Source organism: Falco biarmicus, chromosome 15 (genome assembly GCF_023638135.1).
Source record: "Falco biarmicus isolate bFalBia1 chromosome 15, bFalBia1.pri, whole genome shotgun sequence".
Classification (NCBI taxonomy): Eukaryota; Metazoa; Chordata; class Aves; order Falconiformes; family Falconidae; genus Falco; species Falco biarmicus.
Genome location: NC_079302.1, coordinates 11,094,178 through 11,119,767, shown reverse-complemented (window position 1 = coordinate 11,119,767; position 25,590 = coordinate 11,094,178). Strand labels below are relative to the sequence as shown.

At 43.8% G+C, this 25,590-nt stretch overlaps 1 protein-coding gene across 2 annotated transcripts in view; it reads left to right on the top strand.

The window, feature by feature from the left end:
* Nucleotides 1–4,942: 4,942 nt before the first annotated feature.
* The window catches only part of CMTM4 (CKLF like MARVEL transmembrane domain containing 4), a 39,967-nt gene continuing 19,319 nt past the window's right edge, over nt 4,943–25,590 (top strand). For both annotated transcript variants that reach the window (XM_056360552.1, XM_056360553.1), the window contains exons 1-2: nt 4,943–5,581; nt 25,037–25,213. In XM_056360552.1, coding sequence (XP_056216527.1) covers nt 5,396–5,581; nt 25,037–25,213 — 363 coding nt within the window. In that variant the 5' untranslated portion in view covers nt 4,943–5,395. The remainder of the gene's footprint in view (nt 5,582–25,036; nt 25,214–25,590) is intronic.

Below are 25,590 nucleotides of genomic sequence, written 5' to 3'. Positions count from 1 at the left end.
TGCCCTCCAGCCCAGCTGTGGCTGCAAGGTAACCCCTCGCCAGTACTTGCAGATTGCACGTGGTTTTAAAAGGTTTTGGAGATGAAAGGAGTTGGTGACTCCATCAGTGACGAAGGCGGGGGGGAGAAACCAACCCTGGACTGGTAGACAATACCGAAGGAGATGTCAATTGTAATCTGGAGTAAAAAAAAAAAAAAAAGCTGCTCTGTGAATGGCTCGTTGTTAACAGCATGTAAAGCCATGTTCGTAAGTCTGCAAAGTAAGGGTCCAGCTAACTTTATCAGCAGTGTTGCCTTTCTTGGTTTGGTTTCTTAGGGGATTCTTTCTCTTGGTTCATTTGTTTTTGAAGGGGAAATGCTGTTTCCCGATAGCAATGCTATTAATCCAGGAGTGACGCTTTTACCTGTTCCCTTGAAGGTGCAGCCAGCCCTGTACAGCTCCTTGGGACAGGTCCTGTGCTGATGTTCCAGCCACCGCTGCCTTCTGATCCCCGCTGAGACCTGATGGCCGCCCCTTGGCACTGGCACTGGGGGGATCCGCACCCAAGTGTGTGTACGAGGGCTGTAGTGCCCTCCAGGGCTGCTGTGTGTATTTCCCAAAGCTAAGGGCTGGAATGTAGGTGATGCTGTTGAAAGTATGTGTGGGATGATATTACGGTATAACTGCAGGACAGGGATAGGATTCACTGACGCTTTCTGTTGTGAAAGCAGCGCTTTCTTTTAACCAGACAAAAAGCCAAGGGAGTCGCTCACCGTGCTGTGTCTGTATGTGCCTTAAGTACCCGCACCAAACGGTCAGATTTGAGAAGCAGGGACTATGTTGTCAGCCTGTGAAACTTTCCTGAGTATTCAGTGGAAGAAGATTTTATAGGTCACCCTTCAAATTAGTTTCTTTCTGCCCTTCTCTCTGCTTCTCTCGGTGCTTTCCTCAGTTGATGTGACCGTGCTTTGAGTCCTAGCCGAGGAATTCAGTTCTTGTTACTGCTCCTGAGGCACCTTTATGCGGAGTGGTCTTACCCTGGGAGGTTGAACGGTGCCGCTTCAGCTGTAGTTGGACGTGATGAATAGGAACTGTCGTGCACCGTTCAGCACCAGTTGTCCTCTACCAGTTAGAGATAACTGACTGCATGACTCCCCACCATTCTGTCCAGTTTTCCTTCGCTTAAAGTCCATGTCAGAATTTGCAGCTTATTCCTGTTCTATTAATTCCTAACTCTGACTCAGCAAATTTACGTGCCTGCTTCCCATGCTGCTCATGGCTACAGAGTCAAAGCGTGCATGCCACGCTTCCCACAGTATGAAAATGGACAATTTACTGAACTAAGGCACTTAAAACTGCCAGATGTTTTCCTGAAGCAATTTCTTTATTAGCTTTTTGGGGTGGAATGGGGTGGGGTTTGGGATTTTTTTCCCCAACTGCAAAGTTGAGAAAAAGCTTCAGCATTTTTTACATTGAGAAATTCAAGGGGAAAAAAGCCTCCTCTCTGATGCCAGAGTTAAACTCTAATCACTGCTCAGCTCTCTCGGAATTTGGCAGCATACCAGTGCTCCTTCCCTTTGGTAGGTCATGTGGAAATACCGGAGCATTTTCTTAAAGAACCTCTCAGCTCTTTTCAGGTACTTGCACAGATGTAACTTTCCTGTTAGGATTCTAATTCCTTTCACACCCTTAACTATGTTTAAGCACCTTTCGTAATAAGCACCATTCAGATCTACAAAATTTTATGTATAAACATTAAAATACTTTAAAATGTGTTAAAACTACATAAATGCAGCTTTAAAAATCTGGTTTTAAGTTGATAGTCCTATTCAGTCATAAATCTCATGCTTTAATCTTGAAAATAAAACTTAAACATGCTTAATGAAATGAATCCACAAGCAGTTCACAAGTTTATTAAAGGCTGTATGAATAGCTGAGATGAAAGTTGAGAGATGAGGGTTGCTTTGTACAGTTTGATCCATGATAATATTTATAATTCTCTTTCCACTGCTTTTTTACACCTAAATCATTAGTTGGTTTTAATTTATCACCACTGTCCTGGAGTTTCTTTCTCATGGGGAATTTTTAATTCTGTCAAAGCTGGCTTAACTGTTCTGTAAAAATACAGCTCTTTGATCATTTCATGAGAGTGTCTGTGAATAGCACACTTGGATTTCCTCCCCTCTGTGCTGTTTCTTTCTTGTTTTCACTGTCCAGTCATATTTTAGCTGGATATGAAGTCCCCTCTGATGAGTTCAGTGATCTGATTAGCTTGATACTATGGTGGTGTCTTGAGTGCTGATCATTGACCTGGTTCCCCATTTTCTTATTCTTGGTATGGAGCCACACAATGAAATGGCAGGCTGTGCTTGAAAAGCTTATGAACTTGTGAAAACAAAGTTATCTGAAAGCAACGTGATCTGCCTTGGATGAATGCAATGACCTTTTTACTGGATCAATAGTTTTATTTACATATTAAATGTAGGCATTTTTTTCCTTCAAGTGCTGCAGAGCGGGCTGGAAAGGTGCCGTATCAGGCAAGAATGTGTGTAAAGGATTCCTTTGTTAAATGTTGGCAGCAGCGTCACGAGCCCTTGCCAAGTCTGTCCAGCCCACCCACCCGTCCAGGAGGACGCCAGAAAATCCCCCAGTATGGCTTGGTATTGGCGCTGTGCCATTTACAGCAAGGGGGACGCGGGCTGCACGGAGCGTGGTGCTGAACGGGGCGCCGTGGCTGTGGATGGCAATGCCAGCACCCCGCTGCCCTAGGAGCTGCCTGCGATGTCTGTGAAACGGTGGTTAGGGATGCTGTCAAGATGCTCGCTGAAAATACGCTTTGCAATTGTTCAAATAACGCTTTGGGTAGAGCAGAGAGGACGCTTACTGTGCTTTCGCTACCTGGGCAGCTAGCTCACTGAAGAACAGAGGGGGTTTGGTTTGTCTGTACTTTGCAGCATTCTCAAAATGCTCTTAATGATTTTAAATACATTTAAACTTTGTGACCTCCACTTCATAGGAAAAGCTAAGCGATTAAGAAGTTTGCTGAAGGCTGCGAAGGAGGCAGAGGCTAAGCCAAAACCCAGCATCAAGATCTCTTATCGCCTGGCCTTTTTCTTAAACCACTCAACTATATCTCCCTTTGTCCTTCATTTGCCTTCTGCAGTACCACCTTTTGATTCTCTTTCAACTAACCGATGTGTTTCGGTTAGAACTCCAAAAGAGTCACCAAAATAATATTCACTGGATGTTTCAAAAACGTTTTCACTCTTTTGCTCGGGATAGTTTTCCAGAACTGCCACAGCAGTCCCTTGAAACAAATGTTAAATGTCTCCATAGGTGAATGTGGATAAACTGTGTTTGAAACAGCTGTGGAGCCCTAAGTTAAAAGGAATCCAGAGAAGCTCTCCTAAGCGACAGCTACCTACCCATGATATTTCCTACAAGAAAGGAGCTTTGTGAGACTTCTGATTTCCCCAGAGTTATACAAGAACTGAAATAAGAGACTGTAAAAACCTGTTAGTCCATCATGGCCAGCCCTGTGCCAATGCAGGATAACCCCCTTGCATTTAGGATTTCATGTTGTTAGGCTACTTTCATGTGACCCAAGCAGCAGAGTTACCATCCTTCTCCATTCCTTGCTCATGTTTTCCTTTTTTTTTTTCTTTTTTTCTTTTCCTGCCCTTTGCCCTTTACCGAAGGGCAACGTTTCTGTTTTCTTAAGCACGTCTCCTAACTCTTAATTTTGCATGAGAAAATCAGCCTCTTCCAGCAGCAGGGTATATCAGAGAATCCACGAAAAGACTTCCATCAGCAGTGGCCCGTCAGCTGTGTCTCCAGTTAGCCAGGCAGCTGATGGCAGACAAAACCCTGGTGCTCTCCAGTGCGCTCTCTGTGGCCTTAGTTCTTGGGATCTATTTATACAGAGACCAAGGAAAAGAAGAAAAATGTCTTGAAATTAAAAGTCACATGGTAGTAGGCAGAACCCTCCAAAAGAAGAAGGGTTAAAGGAGCTTCCGAAGAACCAAAAGGGAGAAATGAAGCCAGACACAAAGCAAGGGAAATCACATGGTCGATAATCCGCAGTGTTCATGGAAAACCGGGGTGGTAAGGTGGTGTCTCGGAGGCTGGGGGAAGGTCCTAGAAGAAGTAATATGTGTGAACATCCTGCATGAGCAGTGTGGAAGGGAACAGTGTAGCCTGTCAATGGCAAGAGCTAGGCAAGGGATCTGGCTGGCAAAGGCGGCAGATCGCAGGGTGCAGCACCCAGCACTCGCATGCTTGGCCTGCAGTACCTGGCAGCTGTCTCTCTCCCTGCACCTTAGAAAAAGTTTTTTCCGATGCATTTGATATGCCTGTGTTTGCTACATCACGTTGCAATTTCTCCTTATTTGTGGTGACACAGCATAAGAAGCAGCGTTTCCAAACAGCGACTCAGTGCCCGTCAAGACTAACCGTCTGCTTGGACAACCGCACCGAGCCAAGGAGGCTGCCAGAGCTCCGATCCCGGGGCAGCGCGCCCCGAGGGGCTGCGGGGCGCGGGGTGCTGCGGGCACGGCCCCGGGCGGCTCGGGGGCGCGATCCCGAGCGGCGCTGCCCGCGGGGCCCCCGGGTCACGGACGCAGCTTCCAGCGCCGGTGGCCTCCGCGGGGCCGGGTGCGGCGGGGAGCGCCCCAGGTGGCAACGTGGTCGCGCCGCGGGCGCCAGCGCCTGCCGAGGCCCCGGCAGGGGCCAGCCCGCCGCGCCCGGGGGTTCCGCAGCCGGGAGGCGCGGCGGGCCGGGGGCAGGTGCCCACCCTCCTCGGCCGGGCTCGGCAGGGCGGCCCCGGGGCGGCGCCGCGGCGGGGGCAGGTGCCGGCGGCGGGGACGGGGCGGGCGGGGGCAGCGGGCCGGTGGAGGCACCGCCCGGCCGGGCGCGCCCCGCGGGGCGGGCTCTCTCCGCCCTTTCCGCTGCGCGCAGGGGGAGGAGCGGCGGCGGCGGCGGCAGCGTCCCCGCTCGGAGCCGAGCTGCCGTGCCGGGACCGGGGGAGGGGAGCTGAGCCGCGGGCTGGCCGCGCCGCCCAGGGGGTCGAGGGGGCCCCGGCGGTCTCGTCCCTGCGGGAGCCCGGGCCGGGCTGCACCGCGGCGGCCCCGGGCACGGCGGCTCCGCGCGCCCCTCGGCGGGGCCAGGGCGCCCCCGGGCGGCGGGGCGCTGAGCGCGGCGCCGCTCTCCTCCTCCTCCTCCTGCTGCCGGGGCTGAGGCGGCGGCCGGGCCGGGGCAGGGCACCATGCTGCCCCCGCTCTGCCCGCGCCGCTCCGCCTGACGCGGGGCCGGGGCAGCCATGCAGCCGGCGCGCCGCTAGGTGAGCGCGGCGCGGCTGGGGCCGGAGCTCCGCGGTCACCCCCTCAGCAGCGCGGCGGCACCGGCAGGCACCGGCACCATGAGGAACGGCGATGACCTGGAGGGCTTCGACGGCGAGGCGTCCAGCACCTCCATGATCTCGGGCTCCAGCAGTCCCTACCAGCCCACCACGGAGCCCGTCAGCCAGCGCCACGGGCTGGGCGGCCTCCGCTGCGACTTGGACTACCTGCGGGGCACCTTCGGCAGGATCAAGCTGGCCGAGGTGGTAGGTACCGCCGGCGGGCAGCGGGCCCGCGGCTGCCCGCGCTCGGGAGAGCCCCCTCCGCGCCCCGGCGGGCGCCTTCCCCCGTGGCGGTGCGGGCGGGGAGCGGGGGGAGGCGGCGGGGCCGTGCCGCCGGCCCGGCGGCGGGGTGCGTACCTGCGGGCGCGGCGCCTGGCGGCGGCCCAGCCGGCCTCCATTTCAGGCGGGCCGGGCGCGCCGTGTCACCCGCCGCCGCCGCCGAGCTCGGCGCTGCGGGGCGCGCTGTCGGAGCGGCCGGCCCCGCTGGGTGCGCGGGGGTCGCGGCCGCCCGGGGCGGGGCGGGGCGGGGGGGCCCGCTGAGGCCCGGGAGCGGGGCGAGCCGCGCCGCCCGCCCGCCTCCCGCCGTGCCCGGTGGCTGGAGGAGTCGCCGCTGTGTTTGCGGTGGCGGGAGGCACGTCAGGTGGCTCCCCCTCGCCGCGGGAAGCGGCCCGGGCCTGGCCTCCATTACGGCGGGGCTTGGGGGGCGTTCGGCTGCGCCCGCCGCTTTTGGTGGGGGGTTTGACCTGGGGGTGCGCGCTGCGGCCGGCCCGTGCCCTTTGGTCGCCGGGGTGTTGAGAGAACTGCACAGCTACAGGTTTTGCGTGGGTTAAAAAAAACAACAAAAAAGTCAGTTTACCAGTACGTAAGCGCTTCGGGTGTTGGATGTTCTTTCACTTCGATGGACTTAACGGAGAAGGGCGTCGGGGAGGGGCCCGGAGGGGCGCACCCGTGGGTGCCTGGGCTGCAGGCGGGGGGCTCCTGGCTGCGGGGTCCCCCCGCCCCCCCCTCGGTCAGGGGGCTCCTGGCTGCGGCCCTCCCCGGCCCCCCCGCGGGCTCCAGGTGAGGAGCTGGGGCTGCGGGTTGTCCCCCGTGCCGAGCCGCTTGCCTGTAGCAGGCCGAAGTTCTCCTCAGCACGCAGACTACCAGAACAGAAACCCCGGCAGATAACCCAGCCACACCTGCCTTTCCCCAGTCTGAAATAAAATGTAAGTGGTGTTTGCCCACATCCTTCGAAAGGCTGAACTCTTCGGTTTGATGACAGCCCTGCAAGGCTTGGGGCACCCCAGCAGCCAGGTGTGTCCCGATGCCGAAATGTGTTGTCATCTTTTCTGGTGTTGATGCTGGTGCTGGTTTTCATCTGATCCACTCTCAAAGTCACTTGGATACCACCGTTTTTTAAATCAACAAATGTGTTTTTCCAGGGTATTATTTTAAAATAGGCATTTTATGAAAACAGCAGTAAGTCTGAAATACGCTTTTAAGTAGTATCTTCCAGGGTACTACAAACTGTTTTTCCTTAAAAAGGGCGAGTTCTTTGAGGGCTGTGGTGGCAAAAACACTTAAATCTTTCGTAGGTAGGAACTTCAGCATTTAAACCCGCTACTGGTTAGTACGAAACAAAGCTTGTTTGTACAGGTTTTGTGTAAAATACCTTCAAAGTATCCTAGGTTCAACAGTGACACAAGTTTATAGAGGACTGCGGTGATGAATATGTGATCGCTTTTTGCAAACACAGTGAAAATCTGGAAGTGTGATTTGTTTTTTCTCTCCTCAGTGTAGAGTAGAATGTGGCCCGCAAGTGGTAGCGATGAGTGTGTTACCCAAGTAGTCTTAACAACGGGGAATAGCTGTATTTGCATGATGTGTTTTTAGGACTGAAGCCAAGGGATCTGTCATCGCTGTGCAACACCTACCTGTCTTGGAGCTGTTAAAAACTGTCCATGTGGTAGAAATCCTGGGGTGGTGCTGAAATAATCTGCCCTCGGGATTTTTGTTTCTGTTCCTACTGCTGATACTTTCTGTAGTACACTAATAACTGTGGCAGGTGACGTTAAAAGCTTGTCATTAAAATGAGTAATTACTGATCGTGAGTAAGCAAATCCTGATCTGCTTGGAACAAGTTCCCAAGATACATGGAGTACACCTCTTAAATTTTCGAGTCTTGTAAAGAAAGATGGGAGGGAAAACCACACTGTGCTGGAGTTACAGATAGGGGAGTTTTATTGTCTGTTGAACAAAGACATCGCTACTTCAGTGCGTTGTTAGGAAGTTGTATACGTGTGGATTAGTATCTTCAGGGTAACTGAGTGATGCGCTGGGCCTTTTTAGTAAGAGTGATCTGAGTTAGTGCGCATGGTTCCTACAGAGTGTATGAATTCAGTGGGTCAGAAGTTAACAAGAAATTAAATTAGCTAATATAGGGTGGAAACCTATGTACTGTCTCGACACGTTTAGTTTCTGCACAGTTGTATTCAGAAGTAGCTCTACAATTCATGGTAAGGATTGGTAGAGCAGACCACTGAATTTTGCAAACTGGTGGAAAACTGAGCAGTTTTAGAAAAGAGAACACGGTCTGCAGTGTATTTAATTCACTTATTTGACAAGTATAGCTGTTTTAATTAAAATGTTTAATACATTTGCAGAAACTGTAGGAACTAAAATATCTAAGTCTGTAATACAGAACTCTAGCTCTTAAAAACAAGGAGGAACTCCCTTTGCACAGAAGAAAACTTAGAAAAAAAGTATTGGTTAAGATAAAAGGTCTGTAAATATAGTAAAAAGAATGCTGCAGGAAAGATTACAATGCCTGTGCTTCATTTAGCATCAGGATTTGTCTTAAAGTACATGTATGATTGGCAGTCAGCAGTATCAGCTCAAGACAAACAATTGCTGTTGAGTCTAATCTTCAGTTGAAGGACTTTGTGCAAATTAGTTTGTAGTGCTGTGTGTGAAGGATAACTGTTGGACATCAGCTTAAATGGTTCTTCCAAATGCCCATTCTTGATTGCCAAAAGCAGAAGGAATAGGGGAAAAAAAACCCATGTGACTGAAAATAGGTGATTGTAGGGCTCTGTTACTTTGTTGTAGGTTTGTCTTCATCAGTTCAAAATACTGTTACAGGAGTTGTTGCAAGAGAGAAAGCAGTATGACATTTTAGGCATATGGAGTAATTTAAGTGCTGTTAGAGGGGACAATAGTTTTAACTTACATTTCAACAGAATATGTCCTATTAAAGGGGCACCAATATAACGGGTTATAATAACAATTCACGTGTAATTTTGTGTGGCTTGCTTTGAGTCTTATTTTGGCTGGCTTTCTCTTGACTCCCAGAAGAGGTTGAATAGCGTTATGGTGCTTGGTTAATTTTACATTGGGTATGCAATTAAGAAAACAGTATTTTACTATTTCGGGCTTTTTACTAATATTCATGGTTAAGTTGAACAATTATGTAGTACCTACGTCTGCCTGCCTGCTAATGGTCAGTAATATCAACATGAAGAATAGCAAGGAAGTAATAAAAAGGGCTCATGTGGAACAGCTTAGTATTGAACTGATTTTCCTCTTTTTGAAAGTTTTATTGTGAGGTAGGTAAGCTTTTCGGAAAGTAGCTCTTCTGCTTGTATCTTACTGTTCTGTTGAAATAGTTGTGTGTGTGTTTGTTTGAATCTCTGAGGAAACATCTGCTGTAACTGGGGCTGCAGCTGTACGCCGTGAAGAAGCTCGAGGGAAGGAAGATGGTGAGTGTTGGACTGTATCAGGAAAAGAGTGCCCAGGGCTGCTGGGGTGGCCCAGGCACCTGATGAGGTGTCATCAGGCAGGTGGGAAGGAAATGGCATGAAGAGAAATGAATGGGTAGGGGGGGGCACTTAGAGTAGCATGGATTGCTTGTGTTTGGTTTGGGGCTTTTTTATTATCATTATTTATTTTAAAGTGAGGGTCTGAATTTGAAATGGAAGTCGGGGAGAAGCCAGTACACATGTGTACACTAACTGAAGAAATGCTTTCCCTTTGGGGTAGTTGAAATCTAGCTGGAAATCATCTCAACTGACTTTACAGCGTTTAGATGGAGCAATACCTTGCCTTACAACAGATAGGAAAGATTAGGTAGCTGTCCTTGGAGACCGGAGCAGAAAAGCTCTTTGGAGTTTATTTTTATTACTCTGGCATGGTTTTATGTTTGCCATGCTTTTGGGGGCTTTAATACTTCCCATGGAGATTATTGTGTAATAATCATACAGATATCCCTGAAAAACTTCCCTATGGGCATCCTCAAATGATTTGTTTCATTTCAGTACTTTGTCTGTATTCCCTTAAATTTCCTAGGGAGTGTCTCTCCTTTTTTCTGAGTGTGGTTGCTGAAGAAAGGTGTTTACTGTGTGAGTAATCAGGAGGGGCCCATTGCTGTCATCCGAAAGAGATGGGCTAGTTCACAGGTACCATCTCTTTGCTGGAAATAGTTTCACTTTAGATAAGGTTGCCTAATTATTTTTTTCCCTACTGTATTTTTCTCTTCAGCTTTTCTAAATGCATTACTATTTTTCCTTCATGTTGTAATTCTGCACCTTCAAGGATCTTACTGTTATTAAAGTTGGGCATAGACATATATTTCCCACTGAAATTCCCATGGTGAGTCATGGCTACCTGTTGTTTGCTTCTTGGTTTCTTTGGGAACTGTAGCGCCGGGTGGGCTGTTCATCGGGCCACTAGATGAGTTATGAGGAAACCAGGCAGGGTTCTGTTGGGAGCCCTCCTTGGTTCTCACTGGGATCCTGCCAGTTGTTCACAGGCACTTGATTTAATGTAATGTCTGTCACCTTTAACAGCTGGGACGATTCATGTGAATGATTGTGCCTGGCTGGTTTTTGTGATGGTGGTGGTGGTTAGGAATGGTTTAACTGGAGCAGTAAGATCACGGAGCAACCTTTTGATGGAAGTAGCAAGTGTCAGAAAACCTGTATCACGTGCTAGCTTCAAAGAGGGTGGCATTTGTGGTGGTTAGTGATGGCCTCTGTGGCTCTGGACAGACATAGACTTTCTTTTCTTCATGTGTCTGTTCCAAATGCTACAAAAATCCATTAGAGAGATTCCTTTTAAAGAAGATAATACTTCTGCTTGGGAGGTCTCAGAGCTACAAGTTGCTGATGAGTGTACTGGGAAGTATCACTGCGTGCTTGCTCTCGTCTTGTTCTCTATAGCATATGCTATTGCCCGTCAGTGGAGGCAACATTTTGAGCTAAATGAAATCTGGTGGGAATAGCTGTTCATATGTTCACAATTTTCAGAATAAAAAGGCCCATCTTCATTGGTGGAGAGTAGCTGAATGTTGGAAAAAGTTGTCTTGTGGCTTACTGTCATTATACATTTCCAGATCCAGAAACTGGTTAAAACCAGGGCTACAGTAAAAGTCTTTGCGATCAAGATCTATTGAGATGAAGAAAACAACTCGGAAGGCCTGTAATACATGTTCTACATGGGTAATAAGACCATTGAGAATTCTCATTGTTAATTATAAAAAAAAAATTAGAGTAATAGCATTTATGTTCCAAGGAGTAAGCTAATTGCTAACTATTACAATCTGGTTGAAAACCACTATGAGGCATTCAGTAATCTCATTTAATTATTGCTGCCTTCTGCCTTCAGCTCAGCATCTTTCTGATCACTTCTGGAGGGGAGGATGAGATGGGCTCCCCACCCTCCTGCCCCGGTCTGGTGTGTCACATCCCAGGGCATGTCTGGCTCTTCTCCGCTCCTTTCACCCGGGGTGCCTCTGCGGTGCCCCTGAGCAGCTGCACAGCAGTATCATCTCTGATCTGCTTTGTTTATGGGTTGTTAGTGGTGAGCCAGGTGCTTTATAGGGAGTTCTCATTTTATAAATTATAGGAGTTAACCAGTTTGCCAGTGGATGCAGTGTGAATAAATCAAGATTTCTTGCACAGCAGTTAATGTGAAGTTTGGTTTTATGTAAATGGGAGTGTTAATTATGCTACAGAAAAATAGGTGGTACATAGTGGAGGTCAGTAGATGACGTTCTCTGCGTGGTAAGGTCATTCTGTGGTGGTCAGGTCATTGGTCCTGGTGTAAAGCACTCTGTGGTCTCTGTGAGAAGCAGAACACTGCAGGAGACATCTGGGCCTTCTGAGGCAGCTGCAGTGCCACGGGCAGCCCCGTACCTGATGGTTTTTTCCCCCGAGTGATAGTTGCACTTTGTTCATTTGTTCTGCGCTTTGGAGGTCTAGAAACCTGCCTCGTTTCTGCTGTGAATTTAATTCTAGCAAATGTACTTGTTGTTAATTCCTCCTTACTCCTTTGTGTGCTTTGCAGCAGTTGTCTGCACTCAGCTAGCCCTTGTCTTGCTGCGTCAGGCGAGGGAACGTTCTGAACTCTGCTTCTAAGAGGGGCTTGCTGGGCTTGGGACTGCCCAGCAGCCTGGCTGTGTACCACTGCTCACTGGTTCCTCAGTGGGCACAACCTGAGCAGCAGGTCGCCTTAGAGGTGTACCTTACTCGCCTGTACCATGACATGTATTTCTCAAGCCTCTGCTGGAAATACCTCTTCTGTTATGTCATAGGGTTGCATTGGTATTTTATAGTCATTCTGTGATTAGCTGTATCTTTCATCTTTCATTCTCTTACAGTTTCCAAGCAATAAATACTTGTTTATGTAAGAAACCCATGTGAGACTGTTGTATGTTGAGCTTTGACTCTCAGTGGCATATGTGTAGCTGCATGTTCACCAGTATCCACTGTCATACTTAACAACTTAAGATCTTTGGCATTTGTCTTTAGAAAAGTGATGCCGTTATGTCATATGAAAAGGATCAAATTTGTAATACACCTAGAAAACCTGTCTTTAGGTAAAACATGTCTCTTTGGTGTCTCTGAAATTCTTTGATGTCTCTTTAAAAGTTGTAGATTGGCATTGCTGAGTGGTGATATTTTTATACTGACATTTACTTTAGAGGAAGAATGATAACTGTTTAGCTTTGCTTTTTGTTGTGTCTGTGTGCGACTAAATAAGAGACTGTTGTCTTGCCACTGAAAGGTGAATGGGGTTTGGTCTCTTCCATGGTGTTGCTTAACTACCATCTGCCTGTGGGCTGGTGTCCTGCTGCGGGTAAACTCGACATTCCTGTTGTAAACTTCTCTCTGAGATGGTGGATAGTTCTAGATTCTGCTTTCAGAAGAAATTTCTATAAACTCTGTAATAAATGTTTTCCCTCCTGTTATGAACAAGCGTAGTAGTAACAGGTACACTATACTGATTGCGGATGCTCCAGTATGAAATGTAGTTCTAATGACATTAGTATTTGGAAAGCTACCTTCTTTTCTTTTAATCTTTCTTGTAATGTCTTTTGTTGATGAGCCTCCCCAGTGATTAAATTACCATCTCGAGATAAGATGACAAGGAGAAGGACTAGAAATGTAGGAGGTGTTTTTCTTCTAACCTAACCAGTATAGGAGGAATCTGTTATTTCTGATGCAATTTAATGCATCATTTTGTCAAATCAACTTGCACGCTTTTTGATAGGCATCATCCTGTGCTCAAAACAGCATTTCAGAAATACCTGCCTTGCTTCTAGACCTCAACAAATAATTCTATACTGAAATTTTGTATATTGAGATGACTAGATGCACAATGAATAGACATTTTAACAGTGGGTCAGCTGCTGTTACTGTGTAGTGGTAGTAGTTGCTACTTCTGAATTAGAGCTGGATTAAAAAATTATATTCTGATTATTTTTTTAAGTAAGTCACCTAATTCTTAGGTGATTTGTGTAGTCAGTTGCTTCCAAAACATGGAAAGCATGGAAGTAATGTTCAGGTTTCTCTGGGCCTTGAACTATCAACTCTTCAGGATATGGAAGGAGGAAAGCAAAAGCTAGGTAACACCAACCTGATGTAGAATAGGTGTAAGAACGTACAACCATGAGTAGAGTAAAGATGGGTCAAAAATATTTTTTAGACTATGGGACAAGAGGTCTTAGAGCTGGCATAGCACTCACCCAAACTAAGAAGCCCAAGCGGTACAGAACAGCATGATTCAAGTAATGCAGTCTTTATGGTGCTGGATCTCAAGCATTGTTTTATGTGGTAGATGTCCAGGATGAAAGCTGTACTCATGCTGCAGTATGTTATTAGAATGGCATAATGCCTGAAATGTGGTTTCAGGTAAACAGAGTAAATTTTGATGTTTTAATCTTACTTTGTGCAAATTAAACTGGAAACTAAACTCTTCAAGTATCACGTTCCTGACAGTTGTCATTAATTAATTACGGCTCTGATAGGTAATGCCTTAGCTTGTGGAAGAATACGATGCATTTTTAACCAAACAAGTTCCTTCAGCATTGTCTGAAGTTTTTAAATATGTAACTTGATAGTCAAGTATTGATACTTCAATTATATCTGTTTGAGGCACTTCTTTAAATCTTCTTTGGCTTGTGTGTATGGTCACAAAGTGTCCAGGTTGCAAGTGAGCCGGCCTTGTTCACGATCGTTCCCCTCCTACAGCAGCCGTGTGCCGGGTATGTAGGGATATGTCCTGTGCTTGGATCTGGCATTGGCTGTGGTGATACTTCTGCTGTAACTTTCACTGAAGCTAAGCGCTGTTATTTTCAAATGCTATAAATCTGCCAGTGATACAGCACTACTCATGACGGTTCTGGCAGTTTGTTGCGAAATAATTTTATGAACCAACTACAAGCATTTCTTTATGAGTGTTTTCCTGTTCTTTTGTACATTTTACACTGAAATCTTCATGCAAGAAGGCAACAAGCACAGTTGTGAATATTATGAAATACTTAAGTTCTGCAAGTCTTTGATAACCTTCAGTAACTTCTGTCTTATGAAATTATTTTCTAGTTAGAACTGATGCCGCCACTTAGAGTGTAATATCATTTAAAAAACCTAACTGTTGTTTAATGCTTAGAAATTTTTTATCTAATATAGGTGAAACCTTTTATTTAACATTGAGATCTTTTGAGTTTTTATGATGTTATCACTTAGTAACATTTATAAAGTATTTTTGGAAAAAGTGCTCTTCCAGAATTACAGGCTGGTGTCCTAAGTCTCTGGGATGTTCAATATGTCTAGGTCATGGTGGCAGTACAGTAAGAGCGGTGGCCAAGCAGGCGAAGGCATTGTTGCCAGGCTTACGGCTCTTGTGTTGTTAACGGCATTTTATAGTTCTCGGTTTGCAGTGTGCCCAGTTTGTTTGCAGTCTTTGGGCAGATCTGTTCTTCAGTTATAAAATCACATGTAGGTGGATTTGCAGTTATGCAACAACAGTTTGTGGGCTCTTTTCTATTTGGGATGAGACACTGCTGTGTAACGCTTCTAAGTCTAAACAGCAAGGCGGGCTTGAAGGCTTCATGCATTCCGCAGTACAGCTGGCAGTGCTCTTTAATGTTCTGGCCTACATCTACTTTTTTTAATGTTCTGTTTTACCAGTATGTCTAGACTATTTTTGCCTTTTAAGGCATGGCATCTAAGAGGGCCTTCAGATCGCAATCTTGGGAAGGTTGGGATTGCAAGGACTTTTTTGCACCATTTCCTTTAAACAAAAACAAACCCAAAAAACTTTAATGGATTCCTTAGGACTACTTTAAGTTCTTGATTGTTTTCTCATTAAAATTCCTTTCTTGTTTTAGTACTTGTGGGATGTTTGATGCTTACTCATAGTTGGGATTAAATGGGGTTTTAATGGATACAAACTGATTCTGATAGTCTTAAAATAGAACTCTCACTTTTTAAAGTAGCCTGACAGGCTAGTTAAACAAGAGGCTGCACAGATCAAATACTTGACAAATTTTATGAGTACACCTTTACTTTTTAAAACCAATTAATTTATCCTACTGTTTGTTACAGATTTACAGTACTGTGTTTTAATACTGTTTTGACTAGCCAGGTTTCCAGCACAGGTTGGTCTGTGAACATGAATGGGAACATGAAGCCAGGTCAAAAGTCTTGATTTTTCTCTTTCCTTTTAAGAGCAGTGTAGAGAATTCTCATAAGTGAAGCCAATTTTTTTTTTCTACTTTAAAAATCATACAAACATAGTCTCAGTAACTTGCTGTGTTCCAACAGGGAGCGTGTGTGTGTATGTACCATACAGAATGAGTGTGCAGCCTGAAGGCAAAAATAGGGTAACTGTATTTATCCATTTTATTTAAATAGAAAAGATATGATATAAATTTTGAGTTCTTACGGCTTGACTTAATAGAAAGTACTAGGAAATGGACCAGAGAGGATACTGTACCCTTGCTGAAAGGCTGGGTATGGGAAGTTGGACAATGTACTGAGTTCCCTGGACACGCTCTATTAAATTCCCTGCGCAGCTGTTATTAACAATCTTAATAAATGCTGACACAAAACTAGTGACTTCTAGTGACACTAATTATTAAACTAGTCTTCAAGACAAACAAGAATTACCAACGATTTTTAAGGAAGCTAATTTCTATCTTCCCCTGCCGTGAGGACTGAAAGTGAGGCTTACTACGCTTCCCTGAACTTAGCTGTTAATCTGTATTTTTTTCCCCTCATTTTATTTCCTGCAGTTAGTTTTTACTCTGTGTTACTACTGTAAAGTCCACATAAGTAGGGCTAGCAGCAAATGGGACTAACAGAAAAATACTTTTTCTGCCCCCACTCTGTGCAGCTGGCAGTGGCTGAGGAAAGGTGCAGATGTATACAAAATTATATTTAGTGCAGCACCGAAGAAATGCATGATGTGTTTCGTGACCTGTTTTTACCTAGCTTATCTAAGAACATGATATGCAAATGTTAGTCAAATTGTGGTAAAATGGGACTTGAAGAAACTTGGTTGAGTAGTTATACTGTTTAAGAATTTCCACTTCTGTTATGCGCATGATTTAATTATGGTTTTCATAACTCCAGAGCGCTGTTCTGAAGTCCGATGTGGGACATACTGCAGTGGCTTAGTCTGCAAGAGTTTGCTTTGCTTTGTGGTGTGTCCCCCTCTGCTCCTTTGGCATAGGCATGGGGATGCTGAGGCTTGCTGAAGTGACTTGGGAGAATTTTACTGTGACCTTTGTGAGTTGCAGCTGCCTCTGAGGAACCTGCCGTGTCTTGCAGCAGGCAGTATTGTTAGAGAGGGTAGCCTGTGACGCTTGGCAGTTACAGGGAGATGGCTGTAAAAGCTGTGCTTGCCCGATGTCTGTCAAAATGAGTATGAGACAACGAATGGGAGAATTAAGCCTCAAACATCAGGATACGGTGAAAGGGGTGGGGGGGAACCCTACCTCCTATAATTTTCTGTTTATGTCCACTCACTGAAGCCATTGGCACAATTCAGTGTACTGTAGGTATGGAATAAAATAAGTCTTTGCGTTTATGAGTTGTTAGTTTCAATGGGTTGCGTAGGGATTAAGTGATTATTACAGTATATAAATGGGAAAGTTAGAAATACATAACTTGGTACATTGGGATTTTATTCATTATCTTGCAGGACCTGATGCTTATGAAAATACTTTGTATTATGGTGCATATGAATTGTAGTTTTAGGGACTGGAGGCACAGGTTCCTGTGGAAGGGAAGCGGTGGGACTGGTTGTTCTGTGTGGGTTTTTTGCATTTTTGTTTAAAGCATGGCTCTCTTATGATTTTCAAATGAATGTTCATGTAGGATGGGGTTGCTACAAAACTGTTGATGGGCTTCTGTTTATGGGACAGGTGGCATGTTACATTCCTGTTTTGTCTGAGCTGGAAGAAATCAGTCTGAATCTCTTTCAGGTTTCTGTGAGGAGATGTAATGTGCCTAAAACAGATACCTCCTTGCAGTGTGTCTTGGCTTCAGATTCTGTTCAGTGGTTCTTTTGGTCATCTTCTTGGCTGGATAAAACCTGAAGTACACCTAACTCAGAGTGATACTTTTTGTTTATTTGCATTGGCTTTTTGTGTCTTTGGGTTGTTGGTTTTTTCCCCCTGTTAGGAAGATGGTCGTGTTTCAGTTGGGTGCAAGTAAATAAGACTAACTTGGTCAGGTCTGCAAAGCCATGGCAGGTAGGGATAAGCAACTTCTTACAGGTGCCAGAGTAACAGTGGGTGAGATACCAGTGGCGTTGTGGCTGAGCCTGGGGTGTGTGTGTGTGTGTGTCATGGTGTGACCCTTCCAGTCCCAGTGGGGTGCACCCCTGATGCCAGAGGTGCACTGGTGCGAGGGGCCACCTGGGCAGCAACCCTGCCCTTCCAGGGAGAGCGGGGGGGAGGTGGTGGCTGTGTTTGATGCTGCAGCCCAAGACCACCTTGTGCAGAGCACCGCAGCGTGGGTCTAGTCACTGACACTGCCAGAATGAGCTGCAGGAGTTGTGCAAACCAGGGCTTTGCAACTGTCTGTGTGTTCAGTTATTACTTTGAATGCTAAAATGAATTTACTTTGAGGACAATATAAATGTAATGTGAAAAAAAAAATCCTGAATTATTTAGCAGTAACTGGAAGAACAATGTTGGTGTTTTCTTTTAAGAGAAATCCAAAAAAATTGAAGTATTTCTGTACTATAGAATACTATTTGTTTGATGGCATTTGGTTTTGCATGTACCTTGCAGATAAGAATATTTGTTGTATAGGTGTGTCAAATCAATAAGCAGAACGCTGGACTGGTGCCTAGTTAGCAGGAAATAAGTCGCTGCTTCATGTCTGCAGCCTTTTTCTGGTCTAGACACTATGATTAAGTTCACTTTTAAAATTGATGCATTTCTATTTTAGCCAGTTGAGAATCCCTTCTATTCACTTTAGTTCAGTTAATTATTTTTTTTTAAAGTGTTAGTTTTGATGTACTTTAGTGTTTTGGAACAACTTCCATTCTGTTGTTAATTTTGAGTGTTGATTACCCTCGTTCTTAAATATGACCCTTTCTCATAATATGCCATTAAAATGTTTCTGGCCTCAGAAATATCTTCTGTACTTACAATTGGTCTTTTGCCTAAGTTGAGAAAGGGAAGTTAGCAGTAGCTGAATCTTTCAAGGATTATAGAAAACTGCTGGAGGTTGCAAAAGATCAGCCGATTTAATAAAGATTCCACAATATTTAATGCACTGAAGTCTTGCCACGTTATATCCAAAACTGAACGAAGAAATAATGAAAAGTTAAGGAGTACAGCTACAGGTAAAAACCCTAGAGATGCAATGAAGATCTGAAATATAAATATTCTGCTGTTACTTCTATCACCACCACCAAAACCAAATCAGAGTTGAATTTGGAGGTCTGGCTGAGTTCCTCTGGATTTGTTCAGTGTTGTATTTTGTGCCATTAGAGCATAATTTAGTTTATCCAGGGTGCTGAATCACTGGTGGTGCTTAAGCTTTCCACTAGTTTTTCTAACTTTTCTATCTTGTAAGAAAAGTTCAATACTCATGCATGATTGAAGGCTCCTTGCAGTCCAGTTACCACAGTTAATAACAGATTTCTTCTAGTCTCAAGGATGCAGACTAGGAACAGGCGGGAAATCAGTCATTCTTCTGCTTAGGGTAAAAGATGGTTTCCTGCTGGAGAAGCAGGACCGTGTTTAAGCCATATGATCCCAAATACTCATATCTGTGCCAGCTGTTTTAGATGTGGGAAATGCATGTGCTTTGCAAGGAATGAGAACCCACTTGGTTTCATACATTAAGTTGGGACTGCAGGGCCAAGTAAATGAGAACAATAAATCTAGATTTTAATTCAAGAAAGTTTAATGTCTTCAGATACTTTAAGTGGTGTAAAAGCAATTTATTTCTTCTCGATTTTGTGCGTATGTATTCTGCTGTACCATTAATTTAAACAGTCTGGATGTAAAAATGTCTTGGTAGTGTGACATTCTTACTAAAATTCTGTGGGTATTTTTCAGGCAGAAAAAATGCTGACCATTTTGTGGGTTTTTGGAAATCGTGTGTAATTATGTCATTTAACCACACAATAAGACTTTCTGTGGTAAAGTTTTAGATAAACAGGAAAACTCATTTTTTACTTTGTTTTCATTGCAGAGCTGTCTTTTTTTTTTTTTTAGTGCAAAGATGTTTGATTATTTTCTTCAAAAAATAAAACACAAAGTGTTCTGACAGGAAAAATACACCATTAGCAACCTCCTTTCAGCTCTCTTTCAGCATTGGTGTCTGTCGTAGCACATTTTCTCCATTTTGGGGGAATACAGTGTTTTATGTCTGACTTGACTGTGTTGCCAAGAAAGTGATGTAAATATAAGCCATTTACATAGCCTTAAGGCAGATGATTTCTTCATTAAGGGCCCTTCTCCAGGGGAATTTACAGGAAAGTTGAGATGAATACAGTAATGGTAGGAGGCTAATGTGGCTAAATTAAAGGACATTGGATCCCAGTATAGAGGCTGTCTTTCAGGAATTAAATGGCCCTAAATTGTGGTCGCTTCATCCCTTTCCAGTGAGGGGCTGCTTCACTGAATAGAGCCTTTATGTGGGGGTTGGGTGCTGTTTAATGAAGTGCGATAGCTTCACGCTGTACATGAGTTATCTTAGCTGTCCTAAATATCCCAAACAAGAAAACTGGTTAACAATTTGCCACTTTATTCAAGCCAAAAAGCACAACAAAACCACTATTGGGAAATACCTTGTACTTAATTCCTCTACTTGGATGTTTTTTTTCTTCTGCATCATGTGGTGGTGGGAGGTGAAGGATGCAGGGCTGTATCGCACACGTTGGGCTGCAGGTCTGGGCAGACCCAGACCTCTTCTCAGCTCACCCTGAAGCTTGTTCTTGTTGATCCTGCTTTGCTGACCAGACTCTTGGATCTCCTTTGTTCAAGAAAAAGGTGGTATTGCAGGCAGCCTGGGATGCCTCTGCGTGGACCGGAGCATCCAGTAGGATAAGCAGATGTTGCCGTTGTGACAAAATTGCGTACCAACGCAACGTCCCCTGTATGTACTTCAAGAATGGAAGTAGAAACCAAAAGCAACTGTTAAAAAAAAACCAACCAAACAACAAACAACAGTAATAGGAGAGTTACACAAGTCTGAAGGCATTGGAGGAGTTAGGGTGGAATAGAAAACTCTGCAAAGTACTCAGTACAGAGAAAACCAGATGAAAATGTTTGGTTCATCCATCAGAGGAAACTTTCTCTATTGACTCTGCCCAGGAAAGCTGTAGCTGTGTTATTTGTGGGAGAGAGCAGTAATTCATGTAAGAGGAGATCTTCACCGCGTTCAGCTTCTCTTTTTTTTCCTCAGTAAACCAACCTTGAAACTGCTGCTTGTGGAGAAACTTGTCAAAACTCATCACCCTAAACTATGAGGTGTGACTTGAAAGTGAGGGTCACCTCCTGTGGTGGACAAATGGACAAATTTTTTTGCCTGAGATCTATGCTCTGATACGATGCTGGGGTTTTTTTGGTTTGGAGTTTTTGTTGGGGTTTTTTTTTTTTTTGTGTGGTGTTTTTTTTTCTTTTCTTTTGCTAGTCCTGTGACTGCAGTTATGGGAGGCAGATGCAGGCCTAGATGGATCTTGTCTCCTGGTTTTCCGAAGTAGCGTTGGTGACTTGTGTGACAAAGCAAGAGCAAAACTTTAGCAGCTGGGGAGGGAGGGCTTTTCTCAGTCATCTGGGGCAGCGCAAGGCTCGGCACTCTTGTGGGGTGTCTGGATGCAGCATGGCTGCTTCCCAGGAGAGCTGGAGGGTCTTTGTCCTTCCTCTTCCCAAGAGAGTGTGTCTAGCCAGCATGGTAAGGCAAGGCATCAATTTTATCTTAGGTGAGTGGTGTGGCAGTGGAAAGAGTGTAGGAAGCTCTGGAGAAATTACTTTTCAGGTCTGTGAGCCTTGGCAAGCTGTGAGCTGCATGTAGATCATCAGCCGATTCACTAAGCAGTGATGGGCGGTCAACAGGCAGTGGAGACAACGTAGGTTAGAAAGATGTTTTCATTACAGTTACAGAGCTCGGTGAGGGAACAGGGGAAAATGGTGAGTGCTAAACCTGCGCTGCAGTCCCTTGGAAGATAAGCTGGGGCGCTGAGGTGGTGACTGGCTTGGTCTGTTCGCAGTGGGATGCTGGGGGCGTGCTTAGGGGCAGGTGCCTTTATGGCCATGTCAATCCAGCAGCATTCGGGGTAGCAAAACTGTATTCCTTACCAGCTTTGTACAACCAGTCTCATTTATTGCATAAATTTAGATGTGCAGAGAAAGTGAAGCATTTTTCTTACAACGTTAACACATTAATTTTTTAAAAACAAACTTGATCAGTGGATGACCAAGCAAGCTGCTTTGGCTCACGTTGCAGCATTTACACACTTTCAAGTAATGTAGCTGGTTAAGTCATGGGTTTGAGTCCATAAGGTCTTTCACTTTCATTTCATGTGTTCAGAGTAGTTTGCTTTTTTCATTAGAAACAAAATTAGATTAATCTCTGAGTGGAATGGCCACTGAAAGCAGTGCTAGTGTGTTTTTATAGAAGATTCATGTTATTTGTAGTTAATTGGATGGATGCGTCTGGCAAGTTTGTGTGTAGGAGGACAAGATTACCCTGATGTTTCAAAGAGAAAATATGTCATATTAAAGACTGAGATTTTTTTTTTTGTGTGTTTACGAAAAGAGAAGTTTCTGTGGGAGGATAGGTTTTTCAGATGTGGTTATTTGGATTTCATTTCTTACAGCAGTCATTGTGAGACAAATAATGGGCAGTCAATGAGAAGGTGGTATCTGTAGCACTGGCAGGATGAATAATCTTCAGGAATGGTGAAATATTTTTTTATTGCAAGAAAAATAGTAACGCGGTTAGTTGGAATCTTACTTGAAGTATGTAAGGGTTACTAGTAAATTGTATGCATGAGAATGTTCTCCTTTCCCTGTACCCCCCAAGAAACAAGTGTTTAGATGTCCGATCTACTCCGGGATGATGATACTCCTGCTAACCGTCAGTTGTTGTGCATGCTTTCAAAACACAGCCTCTGCTTTGTGGCCAGAGTCTCCATCATAAACTGAAGCAGTTGGGGTTTTCTTCCAGCCTTTCTGATAAATGTACCAACAGACTTGGGCTACCCCAACTCTGTACACTAATGCTGCTGCCTCTTACTTAAACTGATGGCACATCTTCACTTGCATTTGAATGGTTTGGGTTAAGTCAAACCCAAGTGTACACAACAAACACTTTTATTTCTTGGGGGTGTCACAGGTAAATATATTTTATAGTTTCTTAGGGATAAAATGAAATCTTAAGGTAGAATTGCTCTGAAATGTATTAATTATTAATTTTGATCTTGGGAGTTCATTCCTCCAAGTGCCTCTTCGGTACATAATTTATTTCTAATGCTGTATGCAGGAAACTCTTTCCATCATTTTTGAGCTTTGACTACTAAGATGGGTATGTTATCCTTGAAGCAATACTGTCTGATATGGAGAAGAGCCAGCGTAAGATTTTTATCAGCAAAACAACAGAGACTTCCTCCTTATGCCAAGTAGCAGTTGCCCAGCATAGTAGTGATTGGTTGTGCCAGAACTTCTGGCTCCTTCAGCCTAATGTTGGTGGCACAATTCAGATTTGTTCATGTTTTTTGAAAGTGAACCTAATAGTGCTTGGGCTTGTACTACACTGTTCCTGGAGAATATTGTGGAACCATTTCTTTTAAGAGAATAAAAATTTCAAAATGTCATAATATATCAAAAATAGTGGCAAGAACAGTGGAGACTTTGTTATATTGGAACATCTAAAATATAATTTTGGCAACTAACATGTACCATTAATACCTGATACTGATCCTGCTTGAAACAGCTATTGTTTTTTTTAGAGGTTTTCTTTTTTCTTTTTTTTTGGTGAATTGTGTTCAATGTAACCTTCAGTTATGAGGCTCGTGTTCACAGAAAAAGTGGACTTCCTTACATGCTAATACTGTAAAATGAAGCTGATTTCTGGATAGGTTTTTTTGTGTGTCCTTGCTGAAATCACAGTTTGATTCTGGTTTACTGAATGTTCCATTTCACTGCATATTTCTTCTTATTTTTTTGTACAAAGTAATTAAATGTCAAAGATGAAATCTGAAGTTAAGTGTTCAGTTACGGGGTATCCATTCAGAATGTTTGCTGTGAATTGGCTTGCTCTATTAGCTGGCAAAAATTAGTACGGCATGCACTTTCTTAAAGAGAGCGTGCGAAGTGAAGTGTGAGAGACTTTCTACCCAAGTGTGAGGGGTTTTTATTAACTTGTTTTGCTATATTTTAATCCTTTTTTAAACTTAAATTAGCTACTGTATTCTGAAGTATGTGGCAAACAAAGCATGCAGGGTATTTTCCTTTACTTAGAATCACTGCTGATGTTAGTGACAAAAATGGTAACATTTTTCAAAATCCTTTTGCTTCATTTTGCTAGCTTTGTTATAGGAGGCAAGGACAAATTAACGGATGAAGCATAAAAAGTGCTGAAAGAAAGTATATTTGCAAAACATTATTGAAATTGGCAAAGAAGGATTTAGCAGAAATTGAATTGTATTGTGGCTTCTGTCAATCGTTTAAATCTGTGTTATTTGTGCAAAGCCTTCGAATTATGAATATTTAGCTCTGAGGCGGCTATCTTCTTGAGTTCTTAATTGCCAAATTTAAGTGACTGACTTCAGTCTCAGTAGATTTTTGCGGCAGAGCAAAAAAGTGTTCTTTCTGAAAAATGTAAGTGGGTGGGTGGGGAGGTTGTTGAACTGGAAACCAAAGCACAACATTCTTAGGGCCTTACTTGCTTGCCATGGAAAATGTAAAAAGAAAAAAACCCACAAAAAACCCAATACACAAAAAATCTCCCAATGATAAACAAAACTGTCCATGCAGCTGTTTTTCTTTTACCAGTTACATGTAAAGAGGAATCAGTTTGAAACATACTGACCTATGTAAGTTGTGTACTTTGTGGTAGCTAATCAGTGGGTTTGTCCTTTGGTCAGATTTTTAAGTATAGTGAATGTCACTGTTTTATGCTAAATAGTAAATTTAACTCTTGTCTTGCAAAAGTCTGCATTTGTATTAACTCTATCAAGATACCTTCTGAATTTAGTGTGACTAACAGTTAGCCCAGTCGGGTGTGTTTGTGACACCAGGAGTTTTTCCTTCATCTATTAGCTGTTCATTTTATTCTTGCAAGGGAATGATAAAATATGTTTTTATATGAAATAAAGTGTATTGATGATAAAAAACATGAGAAAGGTGGACATTTTTGGAGGCTGGTAGAGGTCCTGAATCTATTTTGATTGATTTAGATCTCAACTTTGTAATGAAATTTAAATAATGGCTTTATTAAAATGTCTTTCACAGTCACAGTGTATTAATACTGTGTAATTGAGTCTGAGGTTGGCCTAACAGACAAATGAGTTCCATCTTTAGGTTTTGGAATACCATATCGTGAATGAAAAATGAAATAGCATGTTTGAGGTGCCACTTGCATATTAAGCCAGTGGCCTGAAGGGGTTGCATGGTCTTGGGTGTCTCAGTCATGTTGATGTTAGACTTTTTGTAATTTTGCTGAAGTGCATTTTGTTGAACAGAAGATATCCAGAAAGTCTTGCATTAATTTGCTTTTGTTTTTGCTCTTTACAGTGCCCTGTTACAAACTAAAATCACACATTCCTGAGTGTAAACTGATCATGTTCCCAATGGAAATTTCAGGAATACTTGTGGCTACTTTCAAAATGTGGAAATCTATTTATTTTTTTTCCACTTGTTTTTCTTCCTAGGTTTTGGCACTGATCGCATTCATCTGCATAGAGACCATCATGGAATGCTCCCCTTGCGAAGGCCTTTATTTCTTTGAGTTTGTGAGCTGTAGTGCATTGGTGGTTACTGGAGTTCTGTTGCTTATGTTCAGTCTAAATCTTCACACAAGGATACCGCAGATCAACTGGAATCTTACTGTAAGTTTGTACAAATCCTCCCTCTGTTAAAAATAGCTGCAAATCTGTTTTTTAAGTTTGGTCTTGGAACTTTTATTTTCTGCTGTTGTTTAAGGTTGCGTATGAGTGTTCTTTGTGCTGAGTAAAGTATGCCTTTTACTTAGATTTGTTTAGATATATATATATTTATCAGCAGAATGAGCTTTGAAACGTAGCAAGATTAAACTACATAGAACTAAAAATTGTCTTCTGGTAGATTCTCTTTGAAAGGAAGAATTTCCTGCTAATGCCAGCAATTACTGTTTGTGAATGAAGTGGATAAAAATGCAGCATGTTGTTACTTAACTTTGACAGATGCTGTATTTACAGTAGCCTGTTGTTCTCTCTTACGCTGTTTT